The 23343-nt window shown below is 37.2% G+C and overlaps 1 protein-coding gene across 1 annotated transcript in view; it reads left to right on the forward strand.

Annotated features, from left to right (window-relative positions):
* Positions 1-23343, forward strand: part of ANO3 (anoctamin 3) — a 423419-nt gene that overhangs the window by 98621 nt on the left and 301455 nt on the right. Inside the window, 2 exon segments of the mRNA XM_065883040.1 lie at positions 21367-21421; positions 21423-21441. Of these exon segments, the coding sequence (XP_065739112.1) occupies positions 21367-21421; positions 21423-21441 (74 nt within the window).

Here is a 23343-nt window from a genome sequence, read left to right on the forward strand (position 1 = left end):
TGTACTCGCCGTGGATGGCATGCTTCAGGTCAGCCACAGTTTGCACTGTAAGTTCAGTGTCAAGTGTCAGGGTGGTTCCAGTGTTCACCAGAAATACATACAACTTCATGATGATTTCTCTGGATTCTGTGAGCTTATACCTCACTCTGATACGATTACGGCAGGCACTGTGAAAAGGATTACCACTTTTCTTAAAAAGCAGATTAAAAGTGGCTTATGTTTGCTTTGCTTGATATTGGCAACTGAATGGCGTTAACTGGTTAAACTCGGTGAACGGGCAGCGCCTCCTCCTCCGCCGGCGGCAGCAGCAGGGCCCGGGGCTCCCGGCACCATCTTCCGCCGTCGCCTTGTCCTTGGCGGCTGCGAGGACCGTCCATTGGCGTCGGCAACCGACACAACCGCCGCGGCCGGGGCCGCCGCCTCTGGGCGGCGGGGACGGGCAGGCCCCTCGGCTCCGGGTCAGGGGCCGGGGGAGGGCGGGCCGCGGCCGGTCAGAGCCGAGGGGCCGGGCGACGGGGAGCCGAGGCAGCGCCGGGCTCTGTAGGGCTGCGGACACCCCCTCCTTTTCTTTTTCTGTTGTGGTTTTATTTTACCCTGTTGCAGTTGTTTCAATTATAGTTTTATATTTCCTAATATATTTTTTATCTTTCTAATTTTATTTTGTTTTTTATTGTTTGATATTGTACTCCTTTTTTTTTTTTTAACCGTGCCACAAAGCTTGCGGGATCTTGGTTCCCAGGCCAGAGGTTGGGCCCGAGCTTCGGTGGTGGGAGCTCCGAGTCCAAACTGCTGGACTAACAGAGAAACTCAGACCCCAGGGAATATCAGTTGGAGTGAGGCCTCAGCACCAAGACCCAGCTCTATCCAACTGCCTGCAAACTCCACTGCCAGACGTCTCAGGCCAAACAACCAGTAAGGCAGGAGTACAGCACCACCCATCCAAAAAAAAAAAAAAAATGAAACGACAAAAGAATTTGTTACAGATGAAGGAGCAAGGTAAAAACCTACAAGACCAAATAAATGAAGATGAAATAGGCAACCTACCTGAAAAAGAATTCAGAGTAGTGATAGTAAAGATGATACAAAATCTCGGAAACAGAATGGAGAAAATACAAGAAACATTTAACAAGGATCTAGAAGAACCAAAGAGCAAACAAACAGTGACTTACTATTACCAAATCATGTCATTCATCTTTTGGAGATTCAAAGAAAGTCCTCTTACAAGCAGTTCACAATCTAATGTAGGGAATGGAAGATAATAAATTACATTAGAGTAAAAGAGAAATATGAAAGAGTAGTTAGAGGGATATTGAGGAAGAGCGTGTGGCTTTATCTTTGATGGGAATTTTGTATTAAAGGCTTTACCATAGAAGTTAACATAAGCTCCACATTGAAGCTTAAGAAGCACTAGTTGGCAAGAACTGTACTGATCAAATGAACAGTTATGCAAAGATTTTGAGTTATAAAGAACACTGGGGAAATGTAAACAGGTAGGTAAACCTAGAGCATGGAACTTTTGTGGGGAAATAGCAAGGGATGTAAGACAAAATTTGCATTCGTATCTAAGGAACGTTGGTCTGTTCTATAGGCAATAAGATATAATTTCAACACTGTTAAAGGGATGAATGCCATGACTGAATTTTACATTGTAATGAGAGTGTATTGACAGACTGTAGAAGAACAGTTGGTGGATCGCTCATGTTAATGACCCTTCTAGGATGCTGGCTAGGAAGGAAGGAAAGAGCTTTCAAAAAAATAAGAGGAATAAGTAAACTTCTCACTCCATTCAGCAGTCAATGACTGCATTATTTCTTTGTCTGGTTTTCTACCATCCTCTCCTATCGACTATCAAGCAACTATTTTTGTAGTTAACTAATTCATACCCAATTTTGGACAGAAGGGATAAAGTACATTTTAATAATTCAAGTTTAAGATAGTTTAATGTGGCAGTAATCCAAGTGTGAGGTAATGGGGGACCTGAATTAAGTTAATAATGAAAGAAAGGAAAGGGGATAACAGATGCTGCACATATTGGAGATGCCACGGACGAGATTTGGCTGTTCATTGGATATGAAAGACAAAGGAGAAGGAGTCACTGATTTATGGAAGACTGTTTTGACTGGGCTCCGAGATAACATGAGGGATAGGGAAGTCAGAAGGAGGAGCTGCTTTAAGTGTCTAGTCTGTGACTTTGATTCTGTACGTAATGTATCAATGTGTCAGCAGACTAGGAGATTACAAGTCAAGTTTTGAATGAGTAGCCCTGATGTTCCATGAGTCTCTGATGAGTAGTTATCAAAGACATAATTAAATGTAAGTATTATAATTCATTTGAGAAGCAATTCCAGGGAATGAGAGTAGGGAAGTAGAAAAGTAAGACAGGGAGTGGAAGAAGTTAATAGAGTAATAAAGTCATCAATGTAGGTATCTGTAGCTTAGTCCTGCTTGGAATCCCAGGTGATTTGGAAATGGTATAGCACACATGCCTCAGATTTATCCCACCCCAAAGGTGAAGGACCTGGGGTATTTATCTACTAAGACCCCTTAATCATTGTTTGAGGGATGTTCCCAGGGATGCTAATTCCCTAGAACTCCTAGCCTGCCTTTCACATGAACAGAATAGACACAGATGATGAGAAAAACCCTTTAGGCAGAGACACACAGATGCTAACAGCAAAATTCAGGAAGGCATGTACTAAAATTGCAAAGGCAGGGCACTGCTACAGCAATCTTTAGAGGTTATGTGTTCTGAGAATGCCAAATTCAAATATTATAACATTATTTGCAAACACGATTAATACTTAAGTGAAATTATTTGTCTTTCAAGACATGATAAAGGCACATTTTCATGCTAACACACTGACATCAGCTCTGTTGCTGGCATGCAGGCGTGATAATAGTCACTGGAAATAGAATAAGAAAAACAACATGCTACGAGACATATAGAAACCAGAGCAACAATTATATATGGTTAGAGAAAAAGTCAGTGTTTTCATCATGTACCTTATAACTTAGAGTGTGCATTCTGATGTGTTTATGTGTATGAATGGTATATGTTTATGATGTTCAAGTTACTGCTAAAGCAGTTGTACCTGATGGTTTCCACCTGTATCAGAAATTTCCTTTTTTTCTTCACTGGTAAACCCTCCTAAAGACATATTTTTCTCAGATATTCAGCTGGACTATGTACTACTTATTAAAACTCTGTTATGATTCTTTTCCATATCCTTATTAAATGACTGTATTTCACCTTCTGTCCAAATGTATGTATAACCATTATTACAAATCAGCTGGTTTCTTTACTGATGATAAAGGATTCTGTCAAAATAAGTTTATCATCTAAATGATTTATCTAGGGCTTTTCACTTGTGCCATGAAGCAAAGCATTGAAAGAAATACAAATTGAAATAAGATAAAGAAATTTGTGCTTGTCCTGCTTGAATAACAAACTCTAGTAATATAATACAAAATTTCAAAAGAAATAGCCTCAAAACTGGAAAACTGGATAAGATAGTTAAGAAAAAAAACGGTGTGATAAAATATTAGCCATCACAGTACTATTTACAGAGATATTCTCTCCATGCATTAATATCGGCGGGTGTATTTGAGTGATAAGTGTTTAGATATCTAGAACAAAAAATCTATTTTTCTCAAGAACAATACATTTTATTTTTTCTATTAAAGTGATCATTAAATGTATAGTTAAATTGTAATATCATCTTCAGAAATTGAAAGTTTTTTTACATACACATCTACACAAATCAAAAATTTTCAGATAGAATGTCTGAAAGTTCAAGAAGTATGATCATTGATACTCTGAAGATCAAAAACATTTTACTAACATAGAACATGAGTCAGAGTAATGGATCCTTGACCTTGACCTTGAGAATGAGAAATGAGTTCTAAAAATCACTTACATAGAGTAACATCTCAATCACCACTCAACAACTCTAATGATTTTACCTTTCTCTGGGCAGAAAAGAAATATGTCTTACATATTGAACCATGCTAATTCCAGTTTGAGAATAAGTTGATGACATGTTAGGTCATTTTGCTTTCCAAATACTCAAAGTAGGCTTAGGTCCTGTGGTTTGACATTTTGCACCAAAAGATTGGGAAACACCTCTTGTCTATGCAGTGTGCACCTATTCCTATGCCCAGAGATGGCCAGAAGCAGGAAGATAGAGTAAGAAATTAGTAAGAAGTCTGTTTTCCCTGAATTCCTAATTCTGTGCCTCTTCCACTCCATTTTGTATTATTGTATAATTTTTCCCAATATAAACATAATATGTGCTGATTGTATAAAATTTTTTAAATACAAAAATATATCATGAAAAAGCAATCAAAATTAACCCATAAGCCAGACATCCCCACAATCACTGTTAATATTTTAGGATATACCGTCACATTGTATTTTTCCTGCACAATTATGTGATTAGAAATATATCTTAGTGCACCTAACTATTGCTTTTATTGGATTACTTCCACAGGATAAAGTCTCAGAAAAACGATTATCCGTTGAAAGGGTATGAATAAGGAGTGACATTTTAGTGGTAGATTTTGGCTATTGGCAAATACGTGGCTGCCTCCTTCACCAAAGCAAATGATCCAGTCCTATTTATATGAATAATACTCTAAAGCTCCATTTCATGAACCCATCCTACTGCCCATTTTATTTTACTCTTTTTATGAGTAATTTAATAATTTTTTATCATGGATTTTATACTCAATTATTTCAATTTTCTTATTTGTCTGATTGTTGCATGGGAGTTATGACTCAGGAGCTTAGTTTGGCTGAAAGAACAAATTTCAATTAACACAGATTAGAATTTATTGACCTTGGTTTTTCATGACAGACAAATCAGTCAGTTAATGACTAAAATGTGCTTTTGACGTATAGAGAAATCTTCCTAGAGTATAGACATAAATACGCCAGCAGTGACTTACGATTATCTTCAAAGCTGAGTCCAATCCTTTTTATCTTGGCCTTCATGGTCCTACTCAATGTGGTCCTTATTTCCATTTCTAAATTTGTCCTTAGGATTTTTCATCATGTTATAATATATGACATTTTTGAGAGAATATGGGCTTTATAATTAGCTTTGATTTCAACTTCTCACCAGAATACATGTTTTCTCTGTCATCTTGTCAATTATTTATTTTTGTCAAAACTCTAATAATACCCACTTCACTGAGTTCTTGTAATGATTAAATAAAATGTACAGCAAGGTGACTAGCACTAAAGAACACACTCAAGAATGTTATGCTCCTTCTCTTTTCTTTGGTAAGACTTATACTCCAGCCAAACTGAAATTATATTGCTTCCGTGCTCTTCTACCCACTTCCTCCGCCACAGAATTTGCTCATGTAGTTCTCTCTGCTTTGGGGGATACTGTACCTATTTTCACAGTTGAGAACTTCCTGTCTTAGAGATCCAAAGCAAAACGTCTTCATGAGGTATTTGCTCACCTTGCCCCTATATATATGTATGTATATATATATATAATTTTTACATATATGTATAATTTTTCTGAAATTCCATCACAGTGCTTTATCTGTACTTCTGTTGTGGTCATTATTACTTTTTTCCTTCTATTATAATTATGCATATACATAGAAAGACAAGCTATCAATTATTTAAAAGCATGATTTTAGAGTATGAGGGGTATGGCCTTTATTCCATTCTGTTAACTTCTTGTGTGTGTGTGAAGTGAGTTTTCAACCTCACTGTGCCTCAGTTACCTCTTCTTTAAGATAGTACCCATTTGTGAGGTTTGTGTGAGTATAGAGCTTGACACAATGGATCTAAATAGTGATGATGATGGTTCTGAGCTTTGTGAGGGCAAGTCCAATTTTATGAGACTTGGGAACCTCTGCAGAAGTGAATAACATGTATGTATTGAACACAGTAATAGGAACCAAGGGGCATGATGTTGTGTCCTGCTGCCATACGCTCCACTGTGTTCTCTCTGATACTTGTAACATCATGGGCTATCTCACTGTTTATCTCTTAGTGCCTTTCACATGTCTTCCTTTGCCAAGATGTTGGGAGTTGTTACAAATGCCCTGTAGCTGTTTGAAAAAATAATTATCATAGTGTTATCATACCATGCATGTATGTTTACTTGAAAACTTAATACCCATTGCCTTAAAATGTAACATGCTACATCACTCTCTTTTAATTTGCATAAGTAAATGCATCTATTGACATTTTTGTTCTTGATAATCCCTAGTTCTTACTTGCCTTAAAACTAGCAGATACAAACCTATAGCCAAGGATAGATAGATGTTAAAATGTTATGTAAGTGACATCCCTGGCAAGTATTAAGAAGAGGAAAATGTGCACGTTCCACTTCCATTGTGAAGTGTAAGAAAGAGAAGAGAGACAAATACAGAACAAGGTGGTGTGACACCAGGATTCAGACTTTCGTTTTCTCTGACAGGAACCTAAGTTGGAGGGTAGTATAAATATCTGTAGTGGTATGGAGAGTGTGAGAATATTTGTGCTATTGGTGTACATACACAAGCATCAACTGAGGATTCTAGGGGCCTCTAGGAAAATCCATGCTTTAATTTTGTGCCTACATATATGATACAGAGATGAAAAGGGGGTAGGCATATAGATGGACCAGGAAGTGGTCCAAGAATTCTGTGATCTGTGAATGGTATGCAATGGATTTAGAACTTTCTGCATGCCCTGCTGAAGTGACATGGAGCTTTTGGAAGGTGCATTGAACAGCAAATGCCTAAGAGGTCATAGTATGCCTAATTTTAAAATTCCCTTCTATTCACTAATTACTAGGGAAATAATACTTACCTTAAGTAAAATATTTAGTAACCACAGCATCTGTATATATTGTTCTTGCTTTAGTTCTGTTCAGTGTTTCTCAAACTTAAGTGTGCTTAAGAATTATTATATAGGTTTATAAAATAAAAACTACGAACAGAAATATAAAGGTGCTTTCAAGGTCAGGTTGGCCCATAGGGGTTTGTTTATATTATAGTGACTACAGGAAGTATGTCCATTTAACATTCTACTGATGAACAATTTAAAGCAGTAGCTTGAAACCGCAATTCCCTTGTGGTTTGATGATTTTCTTTAGTGTTACATTTGGGTTCCTTTCTCTTTGCTTTTTTGTGTATTGTAGGTTTTGGGTTTGTGATTACCATTTTATATGTATATGCGTGTGGGTATATATGTATATATATATATATAAATATAAAAGATATATCTATCTATATAGAGAGATATATACAGATATATCTTTTAAACTGATAGTCATTTAAGTTCAAACACATTCTAAATGCTGTACATTTTTACTCCTCCCCCATGTTTTTTGTTTTTGACATATGTAACATATTTTTGTGTACCCCTTAACTACTGTCTAGAGCCAGAGCCCAACATGGGCCAGGGTTTCTCCTGGGATGTGCTGAGGGCCTTTATCTTGGTGAGAGTGTTGGAGCCAGAGGGGCTAGAGCTGGAGCCTAGCTCTAGCTAGGTGTATTGTAGCTTCTCTTGGGGCATGCTGAGGGTTGCTGCCTTGGCAGAGGGCTTAGAGCTGGAGCTGGGTTTGGGCTGGTGAGTATGTTGGGGCAGCCTTGGCAAGCCAGCTTGAGTTTCAGGCGCTTTTCTGTCTGCTGCTTCTGTGCCAGCATTCAGAGCAAGTAAGTTCATACTCACCTTTAAGAGGGGAGTCTTGGTTTCTTATAGCCCTCTGACTCTCCTGGTCATAGGCTCCACTGGTTTTCAAAACCAGTTAAGTGGCTCATTTTACAGGTGCCAGTCCCCAGGGCTGGGTGCTCAAACTGGGGCTCAAATCCCTCACTCTTTAGGGAGGATCTCCTAGTTTTTGATATGCCCTTCCTCTTTTGGGTTGCCCACTGGGGGTGTGGGTTCTGATTGCTTTCTCCCCCACCTCCTCATCTCAGTGTGGTTTTCTCTTTGTATCCTTAATTGTAGAAGAACTGTTCTGCTAGTCTTCAGGACATTCTCAGGAAGAGTTGTTCTATAGGTAGCTGTAGTTTTGGTGTGTGTGTGGGAGGAGGTGAGTTCAGGGTCTTCCTACTCTGCCATCTTGATCCCACCTCCTTGAAAATGCCTTTTAATATATCTCTGGGTTTTGTTCTTACAGATGCTATTGTTTGGAAATAATCCAGTCTGAGAAAACAGAGCATAATGGACCCTTTGAACCAAATTCCTCTCTCTTTTTACCCTCACCCATGCTTTCATCTTCTGTGTTCCTCATGGGATTGTTTCTCCTCCTGTTCTCACACTACAGAGCTGACACTATATGCATCTGTTTTTCTCAGCTTGGAAATTCTCTTGTGATAAGCACAGTCCAGTGCTAACTGGAAAGAGGGGTGGTAGAAAAAACAAACACAGTGCTGCCACTGCTCTTCATCGCCTAAATATGTTTGTTTGTTTTTCAATAAGGAAAAGAAAATGAATTTGTTTAATATTCTCTGTAATAGAGTGGTGGTGGGTAGCAAGATTATTTTTTTCTCTTGTAGTGGTAACTGATCCTATGTGCTCTGATTTATATATAAGAATGTTCTTGATACCTAAGGAAAACAAACTGTCATTACATGAATGGGTTTATTAAAACCTTACTGCCTTGGGCAAGTTAGCACTTTCTTTTTAAGTCCCTGAATGTAAACATCTCTAAAATAAGAAATGAGAAAATGTCTGCATGAGATGCCAAGGCTGCTCCTGACCCTAGGTTAATTGACCCTCCCTTTAATGCTTTGAGGGGGTGACTAATAAGCAACATGTTTAAGTCATTGAAATTCAAAACATTTCTCTTTTACCATCTAAAAAGGAGAAAAAAATTAATATGCTGTTAGGGTAGAGTCCTTCCAGTCACTTACACAAGTTGGATTCCTCCTTAAACCTGAGATTAGTTTTACTGTGAGATTTGAAGGTTTTACTGAGGTTGGGGATTAGGAGACGAGAAGGGGTCAGTCATTCTTACTGTTGTTGTGTTAAGTGACAGAAAATCATCCCATAGGTAAGAAGCTGTAGATGCTTCTATTATATTTCACTGCAGTGAGTAATTATCATTGGTGACTGATAACAAGGGCACTGATTTGGCAAGCACTCCTATTTCCAAAACCAATAGAGCCTTAATAATTAAAAAAGATTTGTATAATTTACATGTGAACAAAGGAACCAAGATTTTACTGTGAAAAATATTTTAAGCTTCCAAGTCACATAAATGTGGGTTTGCTCTGAGTCCTTGAGACCAGGAACTGGAAGCTGGAACACTTAAAGATCATCTAGAATTCCTAATTATTATTCATGACTCTTTTCTAGGACTACTCCAATTAATGATCACTTAAAATATATTTGGGCATCTCTAGAGATGTAGGGAGCCACAAGAAAGATAGCTCATTCCATATTGGGTAACTGAAAATTATGTTGGTCCAAATATTTAGAAGGAGTTGGGTATCCCCTTTTCTACCTTGCTGATATCTATGAGCATTATTTAAGTTTGCTTTATAAGGGATGTGTTTTAGTAGTGAGTATGGCTGTTAATATCAGAAGTAACCAGTGAGTGTCACTGTTCTAACACAGACAGATATTTATGGGTTTGTTGTCATGTAATGATCAACATCCTTGCAGAAGCCATTAAAAAGTTGTAATTATGCAGAACACAAGTAGTTGGCTGGATGAATCAAGGGTTCTCTTTTTCCACCCACATCAGCTACTGTAGAAATTCTGGACATTTACTGGTACCTTTTTCTTCTTCACGAGTCTACTTCAGTTTTGCAAGAAGATAATTTATTTGCTTTCCCTTCAAAATAAAAAACTAGTCATTTTCCCTAAAATGCTGTTTGTACAACTCAGTTGTTTATGGTCTGTAAACAACTTTCTCATGACTACTGGTAAATCTTATTTCTGACATTTATCCAATGGATTATTGATATAAATGGAACAATAAAATTCTGAGCATACATTTATACCAGGTTGCCCGCTAGTCATTCCCTGTATTTTATTTCAACTCCACAGTGATGCAGTGAGGGAGTCATTGTTCATGCCATTGTATAGATTAGAGAAAAGAGCCCGAGAGGTGTTAAATAACTCGACTCAGGGTGACATAGTCAATAAGTAACAAATCTGACATTAGAAGCCAAGACTGACTCCATAACCCCATTCTTTCCACTATACCCTTTTGCCCTCAGACTCTACATACAAAAATGTGAAGCTTAGAAACTAGTATCGCGATCCTTGAATATGTTGGGATTTTGATGGACTCAATAGATTACACCTCTCTCTTCCCTGCCTGAATTTTAAACCAGTTGATGAATAGAGCACTGGAGACTGACAGATGGCTATCAAAAGGTCAGCTGTATAACTGGTGAAAGCTAGGAGAATGGGACTTTGATGTGAGCAAATGAGCTTGCCCAGTTTCCTCTTCTTCTGAACTTGAGACCTTCCCACCAGGTAACTGACACAACAGGCAACCTCCATAGTGTCAGACCCCATATTATGTGGCAGAAGAGAGGGGAACGGACCAAAATAGAGCATAAAAAATTGCTGAACCAAGCATTCCTAGCTCCTTTTTCCCCAAACTTGCAAATCATATAAGCCAGATAAACTAGATATTTTCCCCTGGGGAAGAGAGGCCAGGGGTGTATGCTATTGAAGTCCTCCACTTAGAACTTTTGTATATGCAAGTTTATAATTCATATATTATTAACAAATACATAAAACAATGAAAAGGAGTACTTAGCCCCCCCTTTCCATGAATCCAGGATTTTTTTCTTTAAACAGTTGACATTTATTATTGACAATAATAATAAATATTGTATTGTATTATTATTGTATGATATACTGTATATATATTGCATTGTATTACCAAGAGTGAGGTAATAGGTTTATAAAACATTTATAGAATTTGATATGCAAAATGTGAAATTAGGAAGGGAAGTGAATTAAGACACTAGTAATAGAAGGGGAAACCAAAATTATTAGGGCTGAAAAAAGATGAAATGACAGCAACATTTTTAAAAGAGTGTAAGGTACTGAAAGTAGAGAGACATTACAAATGGCATGGTCAAATTATACATGCCCTGTAGTTCCACTGCAAGGATAATCAGGTGATATATTAGTCAGGAATAAACTCTGTAAGCATTTGTGCAGTGATGTGCTTTGAACTCTTAAAGATGCATTCACAAAGGAATGTGGAAAAACTGTCCCCTGAAACAGATGTGTTTTTATATCTGTAATGCCAAGCAAGATTATTTTCAGGCCTTGTTGTCATATATTAATTATAAAAATTTGAGATTTTACTCTGAGTGAAGTGGAAGTTCATTGAATGCAGGGTTTTAAGCAAAGGGGTCATATTAGCTGGATTTCATTTTAAACTCATCTGCCTCGTGTCTACTCACTCTCAATCCCAAACCTACCCCCATGCTCAGCAACTGTGATAGTAGAGAGACCAATTAGGAGACTTGCAGCAGTGGAGATGGTGAGAAGTCATAGTTAGATTCTGGATATATTTTGAAAGTGGACTGAATGTGGGTTATGAGAAAAAGGATTCAAGATTTTGGTCTCCAAGATTTTCCCCATCAACTGATATGGGAAAACTAAGAGTGAATTTGGTCTGGGAGCAGATGTCAGGAGGTTCATTTGGGAATGTTGTGTTTGGACATGATTCTTGCAGATCAAGTGGAAATGTAAAGAACACAGATATGTGGTATAAATGCCTGGAGTTAGAGAGAGATATCTGGACTGGAGATGTGCTTTTAGGAGATAGCAGCATTTAGATAATGTTTAAAACCATGAGACATTATGAGATCACCAAGGGTAGGGAATAAAGATAAAAAAGAGAAGGATCCAAAGACTGAGCTGTGTGCCTTTCCAAAGTTGATAGGTCAAGAGATGAGAATAATGCACAAAGGAGACTGAGAAGAAGCATCTAGTGAGGTTGGGGAAGAGCCATGGAAGAGTTGTGTCCTGGAGGCCAAGTGGGGAAAGTATATCAAGGAGGAAGGCACAAGGAATTGTGTCAAATGTCCCTAATATACCAAATAAGATGAAGACGAAGAATTGACCATTGACCTTGGCAGTGAAGAGCCATTGGTGACTTTGGCAGTCTTCCTGGAGCTATGGTACAACAACAATGACAAAAACCTACTGTGGAAGGTTTAAGAAGAGGAGTTATAAATAATGACTACTGACCCTACTTTTGTGGAATTTTGGAGCAAAAGGGAACAAATAAATTGGGAAGAAACCACCAGGAAAACTGGCGTCAAAAGAGGTTGCTTTTTTTTTTCTTTCTAATTTTTAGGAATTAAAACAGCATACTTGTATGGTGATGGGGAGTTATCAACTAAAGATAGGGTGGGGTGGGGAGAGAGGCTGGATTTGACTCTGTAAGGAGAGAGCATGGGAAAATTATTGGTCTGAAGTAGGTGAGAACGATGGAAACTACTGCGTAAGTAGAGGAGATGGACGGACTTAGTTGGGAGTGCAGTTAGTTTATCTTGAGTATCAGGCAGGAAGTCAGAATACATGGGTACAGATGCCAGTGGGTGGGTGGGAGCTGTGGAAGTTTTCTTCAGATTGCTTCAGTCTTCTCAGTGAAACAGGAAGCAAAATCATCAGCTGAGAGTGAGGATTGGGGAGGAGGTGTTGGAAGACAGAATTTGCAGTGAGGGAATAAAATATGAAATATTCTTCTAGGAGAGTGGCAAAATAAGATGACCAGGGAAATATATTTTGGCTGCTCGTAGCATTAAGGACCCATTCGAGGTTATTGTTATAAATTTTAGGGGGATCAGCCTACATGTTGACACATTTTTTCCTCCAGTTGTGGTTTAACTGCCCAGGTATATTCATTGAGTTGGTGTGATACGCACATGCGCACAGACAAACACGCACATGACTCATATTTTAAAGAAATTGTTTTGTGTCTCCCCTGTTCTATTCAAAAGAATATTTTTAATAATATTCATGGTCATGTTACAGCTCTATCTGAGATGGTATTTTTAAAAATAATAATACAAAGGCTTGATACCATGTCTCTAAAACAGTTGCTAATATTTTTCTTCCTTTTGTCTTTTTCCCTCTAGACATTGAACCTGATTTTAAAACCAAACAAAAATACAAACAAAAAGCACTACACCCCAACTAACATAACCAAGTATGTAAGAATTGAAAATTATTTTAGAGAGCAATTCCATTCCCCTCATTACAGATGGGGAAACTGAAGCCCATGGGAGAGGGATTGGCCCATAATACACAAGATTCCATATAATTCTACCCATAGAATTTCCCAATCAAACTACCTTATTTGTTTTCTTCAGAGCCATATCACAGATCAGATTCTGCCTTATGTTATGATATGGCCAAGGGGTATTACTGGTTTGGATTTTGGCAGTCATGTTGGAACAAACTTCTAGACGCTTTCATTATAGATCTTCTTCTGCAGAACAGGTGTGTAGAAAAAGGTCTGTGTTAATTCCTGGCAGATGCTCAACCTTTCTTCTCCTACATATGCAACAGCTCAGCTGAAGCAAAAGTAACCTATCCCTGCATAATATCCCTCACATTATTTTTAGGAAAATGGCGTTACTGTTGCCTGGTTACCTCTTTATTTTCTTAATTGCCTCTTTATAATGTGAGTTTCATAAGCTATAGCAACCTCATGGAAAATCCAGAATTGCAGATGATTACCATTGTCATTAACTTTCTCATTTCCACTTGGAATTAAAAGTCTAGATACCTGGATTCTTGTCCTGTTTCTACCATAGATTTGTAACCTTGGTTAAGTAACTGAACTTTCTGGGCCGCTTATTTTTTAACCTGTTAAATGAATAAAATGGACTTGATCAGTGGTTACAGTATTTTTAAAGTAGCAGCATCCAGGTTGTGTGAGAAATGAAAAGGAAGTTTTTGTTTGTTTGTTTGTTTTCTTAATTTAAATCAGAGCTAGGATGGCCCAGTTGACCACTCTTTCAGCACCCTCCAACCTTCCCAGGTTTCCTTGAGACAGCTTCACAGAACCCAGGTTCTCCAAGGATCACAATTTAAAACTGCTAGAGGGTCTAATATCACTTCTGGTTCTATCATTTTATAAATATATGATGTTATGCTATGTGTGTGTGTGTGTGTGTGTTTGTGTGTGTGTGTGTGTGATGAAAATGTTCAGGCAAAAGATGCACCTATAGTTTGCAAAGACCCTTAAATACCTTAGACCATAGACCATAAACTTTTATTTTTCCCCTCATTGATGTAGCTTCAAAGGAAAAGAAGTAGGCTCAAAGTGAGATTGATGGAGACCTTTGCCTTCTCATCCCATTTTTAAGTTCCATAATATAGATAAGCTTACATCTGTTAGAAGAAGGTTCATGGTTAAGAGTGGTAGAGAGTGAGTAATGCCACAGATTGCAAAGTGGGGAGAAACTGGTGATTCAGCCCTGCTTAAGCTCCAGGTACTGGGCAGAAGCTATGAAGGCATCTGCCAAGATCCAGCCAGTCTGCCAGTTATCATGTGGTATCTGTCTCACATGATTCTTTACATGTAAACTGAATTTTACCCTAATCTTTGGAGAAGTGAGGAGAAAGGTTCCTTTGTACAGAAGTGGTTAAGGCTTAAGAGTTCATTTTCAAAAACCAACAAAAGTCAGAATACCTCTGATTATTCTAATGAATAATCTAAGGGCCTTAAACAAATACTACTTTCAAAATTCTTTTTATGTTTATATCACTGTAGAAGCAGTACAGATAACAAATTACAATCGCTGGAATGTATATAGTTCAGAGAAGAAAATAAAAGTCTGAAATATTACTACTTGAAGATTCGCAATTTTAATATTCTGTAACATTTTACTTTCAGCTTTTGTGTAGACATATATTAATGAAACGATAATGATACCATGCAAAAAAAGTGTTACCACCAGCAATATATAAAAGTACTTTGTGATAAGATTCTCACAAATATTATCATTTTTAGCTTTTATAATATGGTACCCTATTCTTGTTTTTATTTCTTTGATTTCTGGTGATAATTAATATTTTTAGTATTTACATAATTTTTAATATTTTAAATGTGCTTTTAGAATAGAGCAAGCTTTCTCCTTAGGCTTTTATAGTGACTTAAATTGACCACTTTTAAAATAGTATGCTTAAGTACATGCAGCAGTGGCCAATGTGGGTTAACCTGTATATAATACTTTAGTGTTGAGGATTCATATGTTATATAACTAGTCACCAATGAGGAGCAATAATGCAGCATTACCCTTTTAATCCATTAAATTCATGTTAACTTATTGTGTTATTTGAAATTAATTTTCTCAAATTACAAATACATTATATATAATATGTAACATATTTATATTTATTTATTTAATAACATGTAAATCCCCCCATGACCTCCCAAAGCCACTTACCACAGGTGACCACTGTAACAACTTAACATATTATCCTTCCTTAGTCTTTCCAACTTATATAATACAGATACATTCATAAAATAGGGGGATTATAACTAAGGAGGTCATAACATAATAGTTTTTGAAACTTGCTTTGTTCCTTAAGAATATATAATAATATCTTTTCACATCAGTACATGTAGATCCACCTCATTCATTTTAATGGCTTCTTTATAGGATTGTAAAATTTTGAAAAGTTTTTTTAGGACTTGTTTTCAATTGTTCAGTGTTAGACATAATATGGTAATAAATATCACTGTGTGTCTGTATTTTGGCTTTGTACGTGTATTTCAGTAAGAGAGATTCCCAGAAGTGTAATTGCTGTGGTAAAGTTAATCTGTGTTTTAGTTTTTAAATTACTGCCAAACTGACCTTAAAATGGGATTTGCCACTTTAAAGTCATATCAACAGTGTATGTCAGCACCCATTTCTTTATACACTGTCAAACCTGGCTTTTATCAGTTCAGTGTCTTTAGATATATTGGCAATTTGATGGTCTTTTTTCTTTTTTACATCTTTATTGGAGTATAATTGCTTTACAATGTTGTGTTAGTTTCTGCTGTATAACAAAGTAAATCAGCTATATGTATATGTATATCCCCAGTCTGATGGCATTTTGTTTTAATTTGTGTTCTTTAATTGTTCCTAAGGTTTCACACTCTTTTTCAAGTACAATCTCCTTATATATGTTAAAGAATGACTGATATACAATTGTGTCTTGATTTCCTCTTTCATTCAATTGTTAATGTTGGATTTTTGAGAACTTTTATAATTAACTTCTAATTTTGTTGGATTGCAGTCAGAGAATATGTTCAGAGATACACTTATTTGGTCTCCTGAAAGTGAAATCCTATAGCTGTCTCTTTCTTACAGCCTGGTGATGTGCCCTGGTTGTGCTGCTAGTTTGGGGAATTGCAGAGACCAGGAGTTGCTGTGGGAGGACTTGGTATACTATTCCAACCAAACAAACGACATAAACAAAATACCCACTTTTGCATGGTTGTTTCATGATTGTTTAAAAGGTTTACCTCTATTTTCTATATCTAGTGTTCATATTTCTATATAGTAATTACACACACACACACACACACACACGCACATGTGCACACACACACATACACACACTACCACCTTTGAGCTAAACAACCAGGTAGTCTCTCCCCATCTCCTAAAAGCTTTCCTGCCTTAGAAGCAGAACTTTTGCCTTCCTATGTTTCATAAAGCTTTGTATTAATTTTCCACATGATACATATCTTCATTAATCTTTAAACCTCCCACAAATATACTTTTTAAGAAAATCTATTCACTTCAACCTAATGCTTAAATTTAATGCTTTACTTATAGCAAGTTATGTATTCCATACCTATATCCATATCCATGTTACAACTATGTGAAAAGTTAAGTTGCAGGGGGTTTGGTAAGAGACATATTGCCATCCCAGTTAAACAATTAGAAACTACCTAATTCTTGTTAAAGAGAGAAGGAACTTCAGATCATCCACCTCAATCCCATTTTACAGAGACAGAAAGTAAGGAAAAGTGAACTTCCCAAGATTATCTGCTTAGTTGGTCATGACTTACTTTCATTCTGAACTGATTCATTAGTTTTTGTTTGTTTGTTTGTTTGTTTTTGTTTTTGGCTGCACCACACAGCTTGTGGGATTTTAGTTCCCCGACCAGGGATTGAACCCGGGCCCTCGGTGGTGAGAGTGTGAAGTCCTCACCACTGGACTTCCAGGGGATTCCCCATTAGTTCTTTGAAAATTGAAAAAAAATTCACACAAACCTTTGTAATCATGAAAAACAATCATAGGTTAAGTTGTGTTTCACCGTTGATGGTATATGATTTATTGTGGTTTAAAGAGCATCATTCAATGAATCAGTGAGTGGTTGCAAGCTTTTTAATTTAAACAAATTCTGACACTGGTTGTCTTTTCTTCTTCCATCTCTTTCAAGATTATATGTAGCTCCTTCAGTGATACTGGTGTCCAGATTTGTCAACTTATTTAAGCAATTTAAACAGACTAGTGTAGGCTTTCCCACTGAGTCAAACAACAGACATCATTTGTGCCTTAGTCATAAATCCTGATAAAAGGGGTTTCAGAGCAAAACCAAATTTGATATCTAATATTTAACAAGTAGTCTGGGGAGACTTTTACTTAGAAATCAAAATTTAATGAGATATTTCAATTCACTATTGCATTTCTGAAGATGAACTAGTCTGATGTAATTCTCTTCTTTCAAAGTTCTTTACTGAACTTTCTATAATTGTTTTTCATGCAAGATTTGAAACATTTGGCCAGATATACATACTGACACAGAAACTAGCATTTTGAAATTGATATGTATATACATGGTGGACAACCTCCCAAATTAACATTTAAGATATAGAATTCTCCCAAGATAGAGCTGAAAATACCATAGTGTTTTTGTTTTTTGTTTGTTTTTGTTTTCAAATACTCCACTTGTGGCCCTTTATTTCCTCATTGATTCCCTTTCTATCTTCTGCCAACCAGATGTGAGTATTGGCTAGGAATCTGTCTTGGCCTCCTGTACTTTTTCCTTCCTATATTTCTCTTCCAAGAGCTTTCTCCTTATATAGGTTCTGTTCTCACCTTTATGTGTATACCATTTCAATCTATGTCTCCTGCTCCTACCCCTCTCTCAGGTCATGAACACATGTACTGAATTGTCTCACATTCAACCCAAAGATAGTGTGTCTGAAGTTGAACCTGTCATACTGAACCTGCCTAACCTTCTTCCATGCATCCTAATGTCGACATTGGAAAACTTGGGTCTCCTGAGCCTGAAATACTAGCATGAACTATGATATCCTTCTATTTCCATCTCTTCCCTTTACCTACTCTCCAGCCAATTGTGATTTTCTGGTGCTTCTTTTGTAATGTTACTTATGTGCCTTACTTCCTACTGCTACAACTTGATTGGAGCTTCAGCCTACCTTTAAGCATTCACAGATGATCTATGAGGATCTATACCATGACTTTTCCATAATCTTCTACACACAATTGCCAGATTAATCTTCCTAAAACTTACTTTTAATAATTAGGGCCTCTTCCTCAGTGTCCTTCAGATGTAGTTAATGATTTAGTGAAAAAGACAAGATGTTTCAGTTTTGTTTACCATCACATGATTGAATTGGACCACATGTTTTTCAGATTCCATATAATTATGGCATTTTCTGCATTTGTTGGGCTAGAGTTGTGTAAACGTGCTTCTCCAACCCCATCTTCTTCTCTTTGTCTCTCAGGACCCCTTTGTCTATTCTGCTTCCACACTTCTCTCATTATTTCTCACACTTGAAGTAACTTTAAAATATCCTTGGTCTATCCAAATCCTTTATACTTTTGAAGGTCAACTTAAATCTTATTACCTGAAGATATTCAGTTCAAAATTATTATTACCATTCTGAAAAAAAATCTGGCCTTTGCTCAAAATCATTTTAGATGTTTTATCATATTGATAACACAATTGGAAAATCTAAATACTCTTTTCCAAAGACATATAAGTGCTAGGTAAGAAAGAATAATGAAGAAACCTGGGTTTAAGTCTCAGCTCTTTAACTTCCAATCTACATGTCTCCTAACAAGCCCCTTACCCAACACACACTGTCTCATTTTGCTCATTTGTGAAATAAGTAGGATTGGATTAGATAGTCCCCAAGTCTCTTTCAGTTTATAATTCATAAACCAATATTTAAAGACATTTCATATAATATAGTATAAACTATACTATTATACATCAAACTCTACTATTATGAAATAGACTCTATTTTATTACATGTTTATCTGGTGATCATTAAATTTCTCAAGCCCAGGCCCTTATAAAAATATTCAAGCTTCAGAATCAAAATGATAAATTACAGGATAGTTGTTTTATTTTTATTACTGTATAAAACCAGTTTAATTCAATTGAGCTATTAAAATGTGGCATTACTTACTCAATAGTTTCTGATACTAATTCCAGTGTGGGTTATGGGAGAAGTTTTCCACACCAGCAAGAAATTCTTGGGACACCACCTGGATATCCCACAATTCAACTCAATTCTGACACTGTCTTTCCAGAAATATCATCAGATTCCACAGGTTACGAACTCCATCCTACAAGACTTCTCCCCCCACCCCCATACTTCGCATGCTTGTCACAAGCCCAAGTTGTTACCTGTGCTCTGACTGGCTACAAATTGGAGGTTTCAAGGACCCCCCCCCTCCTTGGTCTTCAGATGCTAGTCACCAGCCCAGGCTGTTACCTGTACTTCTGACCAACTGGCTATATATTAGAGGTTCCCATGAGTCCCTCCTTCCTTGGGTTTGATCAGTATTTTAGAGAGGCTCACAGAACTCTGAAAAACATTTTACTTACTAGATTACTGGTTTATTGTAAAAGGTTGTAACTCAGTAATAGCCAGATGGAAGAGATGCATAGGGCAAGGTATGTGGGAAGGAGCGCAGAGCTTCCATGCCCTCTCCAGGTGTGCCAGTCTCACCAAATCTCCATGTGTTCACCGACACAGAAACTCTCAGAACCCTGTCCTTTTAGATATTTATGGAGGCTTCATTACACAGCTGTGATTGATTAAATCATTGGCCATTGGTGATTGAATTCAATCTCCAGCCACTTTTCCTTCCCCAGATGTCAGGATATCAGGGGGTGGGACTGCAGTTCCAACCTTCTAATCACATGGTTGACTGTCTTAGAAACTAAGCCCCCATTCACAGGTGCTATCCATAAGTCACCTAATTAATGAAGCAAAAAATACCTTTAGGCCTCCCACACTTAGGAAATCCCAAGGATTTTAGGAACTCTAGGCCAGAAGTGGGGATGAATACCAAATATGTATTTCTTATTATAAATCACAACATCACACATATAATATACTAATTGAATAAGCTAGGGAACTTTTATTGGGAAAAAAAAGCTTGCTAAGTACAAGTCACTGACAAACATCGATGGATTGGGAATGGGGATGAAGATACAGAAATGAATTCAAAGTTTTGGTATCTACATTCAAGGAACCAATTGTCTAATGGGGGAGGCATACAGATAAATTACTGTAATTATAAGCATAAGAAGCTGTTAATTGTTACCACTTATTGAATACTGTGAACTAGGACCTATGCCAGAGACTAACATACAAATGCTAATTAACATGCACAAACTATATTTTACAAGATTCCAAGATTATTATTCCTATTTTGCAAAAGAAAAAAATGAGATCAGAAATCTTAATCTCTCCAAAGTCATATAACTAGAGTGATGAGAATGTACTATCCATTACATCTTATTAGGTATCTTTTGAGGCTTGGAAATATTTCTGTAGAAAGGCTTATTCAAAAGGAATAATTATTTCTAAATGGAGGTGTCACTTAGAAAATTGCCTTTGAAAGTAGCCTTAGAGTTGAGTCTTATAAGAAGAGTAGATTTTCCATTGACTTGGTGGGTAGACAAGTCATTTTAGGCACAAAGAACAGATTGAATAAAATCCCAGAGGAAAGAAGTAGAAGTCATATTCAGGGAATTCTGGTGATTAAGCATATATAATAAGAAGAGCAGGGAGTGAGCAAAGAAAAAGATGCAGCTTTTGAGGTTGGATGGGCAGGATATTAGAAGAGTGTGTTACTTACCCAGGGCAAGTTAATTGTAAAAAATAGCCATTCTAAGTTCTTTCAAAGATGACAGCTCAATCAGCTTACATAACAGGGAATAGAATCTACCCACCTGCTTAGTTTCTAATGCAATTTGCTGAAAGCTGTGTCTTCCTACACACTTCATCATAACTAATTTGACCTATACCAGATAGTAGTTTTACAGCACCTGCAGTCAACATGAAAAGCTCTTTTTTTCATGATAATTTTCTACTCTCTTTCTGGTCTGTTGAGTTTCTAAGCAATTTTTTTCTTGTTCTTTGCTCCCTCTTGCAAAAGTTTTGCTCTTCTCATCGTGGGCTTGAAAATAGTGTGTGGGTTGCCAAAAGGCAAATACAATGAAGGTGAGTTTTGAGGTTGGTTTCAGGTGCTCCCACCAACCTTTTTCTTCAGTATAATGGAGGAGCAACTCCAGAGTCTTTGTGGGGTGTGAAAATTTAACACAAATTTCCAGGATCACATTCATATTATTAGTTATTATGTATTTTATTTAGTTTTATCCAGTAAAGCCAATCTACTGACACCAGGTTTTGGTGAAGGAAAGTGCAGCATTTATTGCAGGTGCCAAGCAAGGCCTATGGGCAGCTAATGTTCAAAAGACCGGAACTCCCTGATGGGTTTCAAGGAAGGGTTTTTAAAAGCATGGTGAGTGAGAGAGTCTCAGGGTACATGATCAGCACATGCACAATTCTCTAATTGGTTGATGGTGAGGTAACAGGGTGGTGTCATGGGGGTTAGCATCATCAATCCTCAGGCTCCAGCCAGTCTGGGGCCTATGTGCTCATGGTCATCTTGCAGTTAACTTCTTCCATCTGGTGGGAGTTTTAGTATCTGTGAAACAGCTCAGGAATGTGCATCAGATGCTATATCTGTGTCCTTCAAGGAGGAACTAAAGATTCTGTGACTCTGCTATATGGCTGATCCATTGTTTAAATTGATGCCAGTTCTCCTGGCCCAATTGCTATTTCTTTGTTACTACATGTTCATATTTTTCTAATCATTAATTTTTTTTTTTTTTGCGGTATGCGGGCCTCTCACTGTTGTGGCCTCTCCCGTTGCGGAGCACAGGCTCCGGACGCACAGGCTCAGCGGCCATGGCTCACGGGCCTAGCCGCTCTGCGGCATGTGGGATCTTCCCGGACCGGGGCATGAACCCGTGTCCCCTGCATCAGCAGGCGGACTCTCAACCACTGCGCCACCAGGGATGCCCTAATCATTCATTTTTGAGCCAGCCTTTTGTGACTCATGGGAGGCCTAGGAGACTAAAGTTTTTCTACAAACAAGAGGTGGGCAAAGGACATGGAGGGGTCTGTTCTGGGAAGACCCCGTAGGATCCTGCTCAGTTACATATCCTTCTAGTGAAATAGCATTTACTTATAAGTGTCTAATACAAGAGCTTACATATAAAAACCTTTGTACCACTTGTTTTTAAGAAACGAACTTACAGTATAAAATAACTTGGTAATCTAAGTAAGTATTAGTAAATTAATCAGCAAAAAACCACTGTGTAAACAATGCGATATATACTTAGTTATATCTTTTAATGTGAGACATTTAATGTAGATTTCATATGGTGAGGGTTTAATTTATATATATGAATACACACACGTATCTACATATATAAGACAGCAAACTGCCCTAAAAACCTTTAACTGTTAAAAGTTAACAATATAGCAACACATAATAAATGAAATCAGATAAATGCAAAATATACTTAACGATCAGCTCCTTTTTGAAGTCCAATCATAAAGAGAAAGAGCAGGCTATTGGTTAACCAGTTGATTGGTTATTGGTTAATTCAGTTAACCAATTAAATTACCAGGGTTAGCTGGAGAATAGATCACTCAGAAGGTAGATAGTTCAAACAAGAAAACATAAAACAGAGAGACAAACATTGGCAATACTTTTTAGAGAACTTTGCTTAGAAGAATTTACTCTGGCCTAAGAGATCCCCTTACCCCCAAAACAAATTGAGATGTGTACATTGAGGTGTCATAGCTTAGTGCTATTAACCTTTCAAGTTATATAACTCACTTGCCTTGATTCTAGGCTTGACAGAAATCTTTGGGCTAGAATTTATTTTCCAGTGTGTGTGGTGTGAATGTGTGTGTTTTGGGAAATGCATGTGCTGGATATATGATATGACTGCCAGTCCTCAAAGCAGTACTGTTTCCTATGACATAAGAGTAATTTTATTAGTATCATATTGGTATTATTTTATTCCAGGTTTACTGATAGATCATTGA

This window comes from Phocoena phocoena, chromosome 8, assembly GCF_963924675.1.
Source record: "Phocoena phocoena chromosome 8, mPhoPho1.1, whole genome shotgun sequence".
Taxonomy (NCBI): domain Eukaryota; kingdom Metazoa; phylum Chordata; class Mammalia; order Artiodactyla; family Phocoenidae; genus Phocoena; species Phocoena phocoena.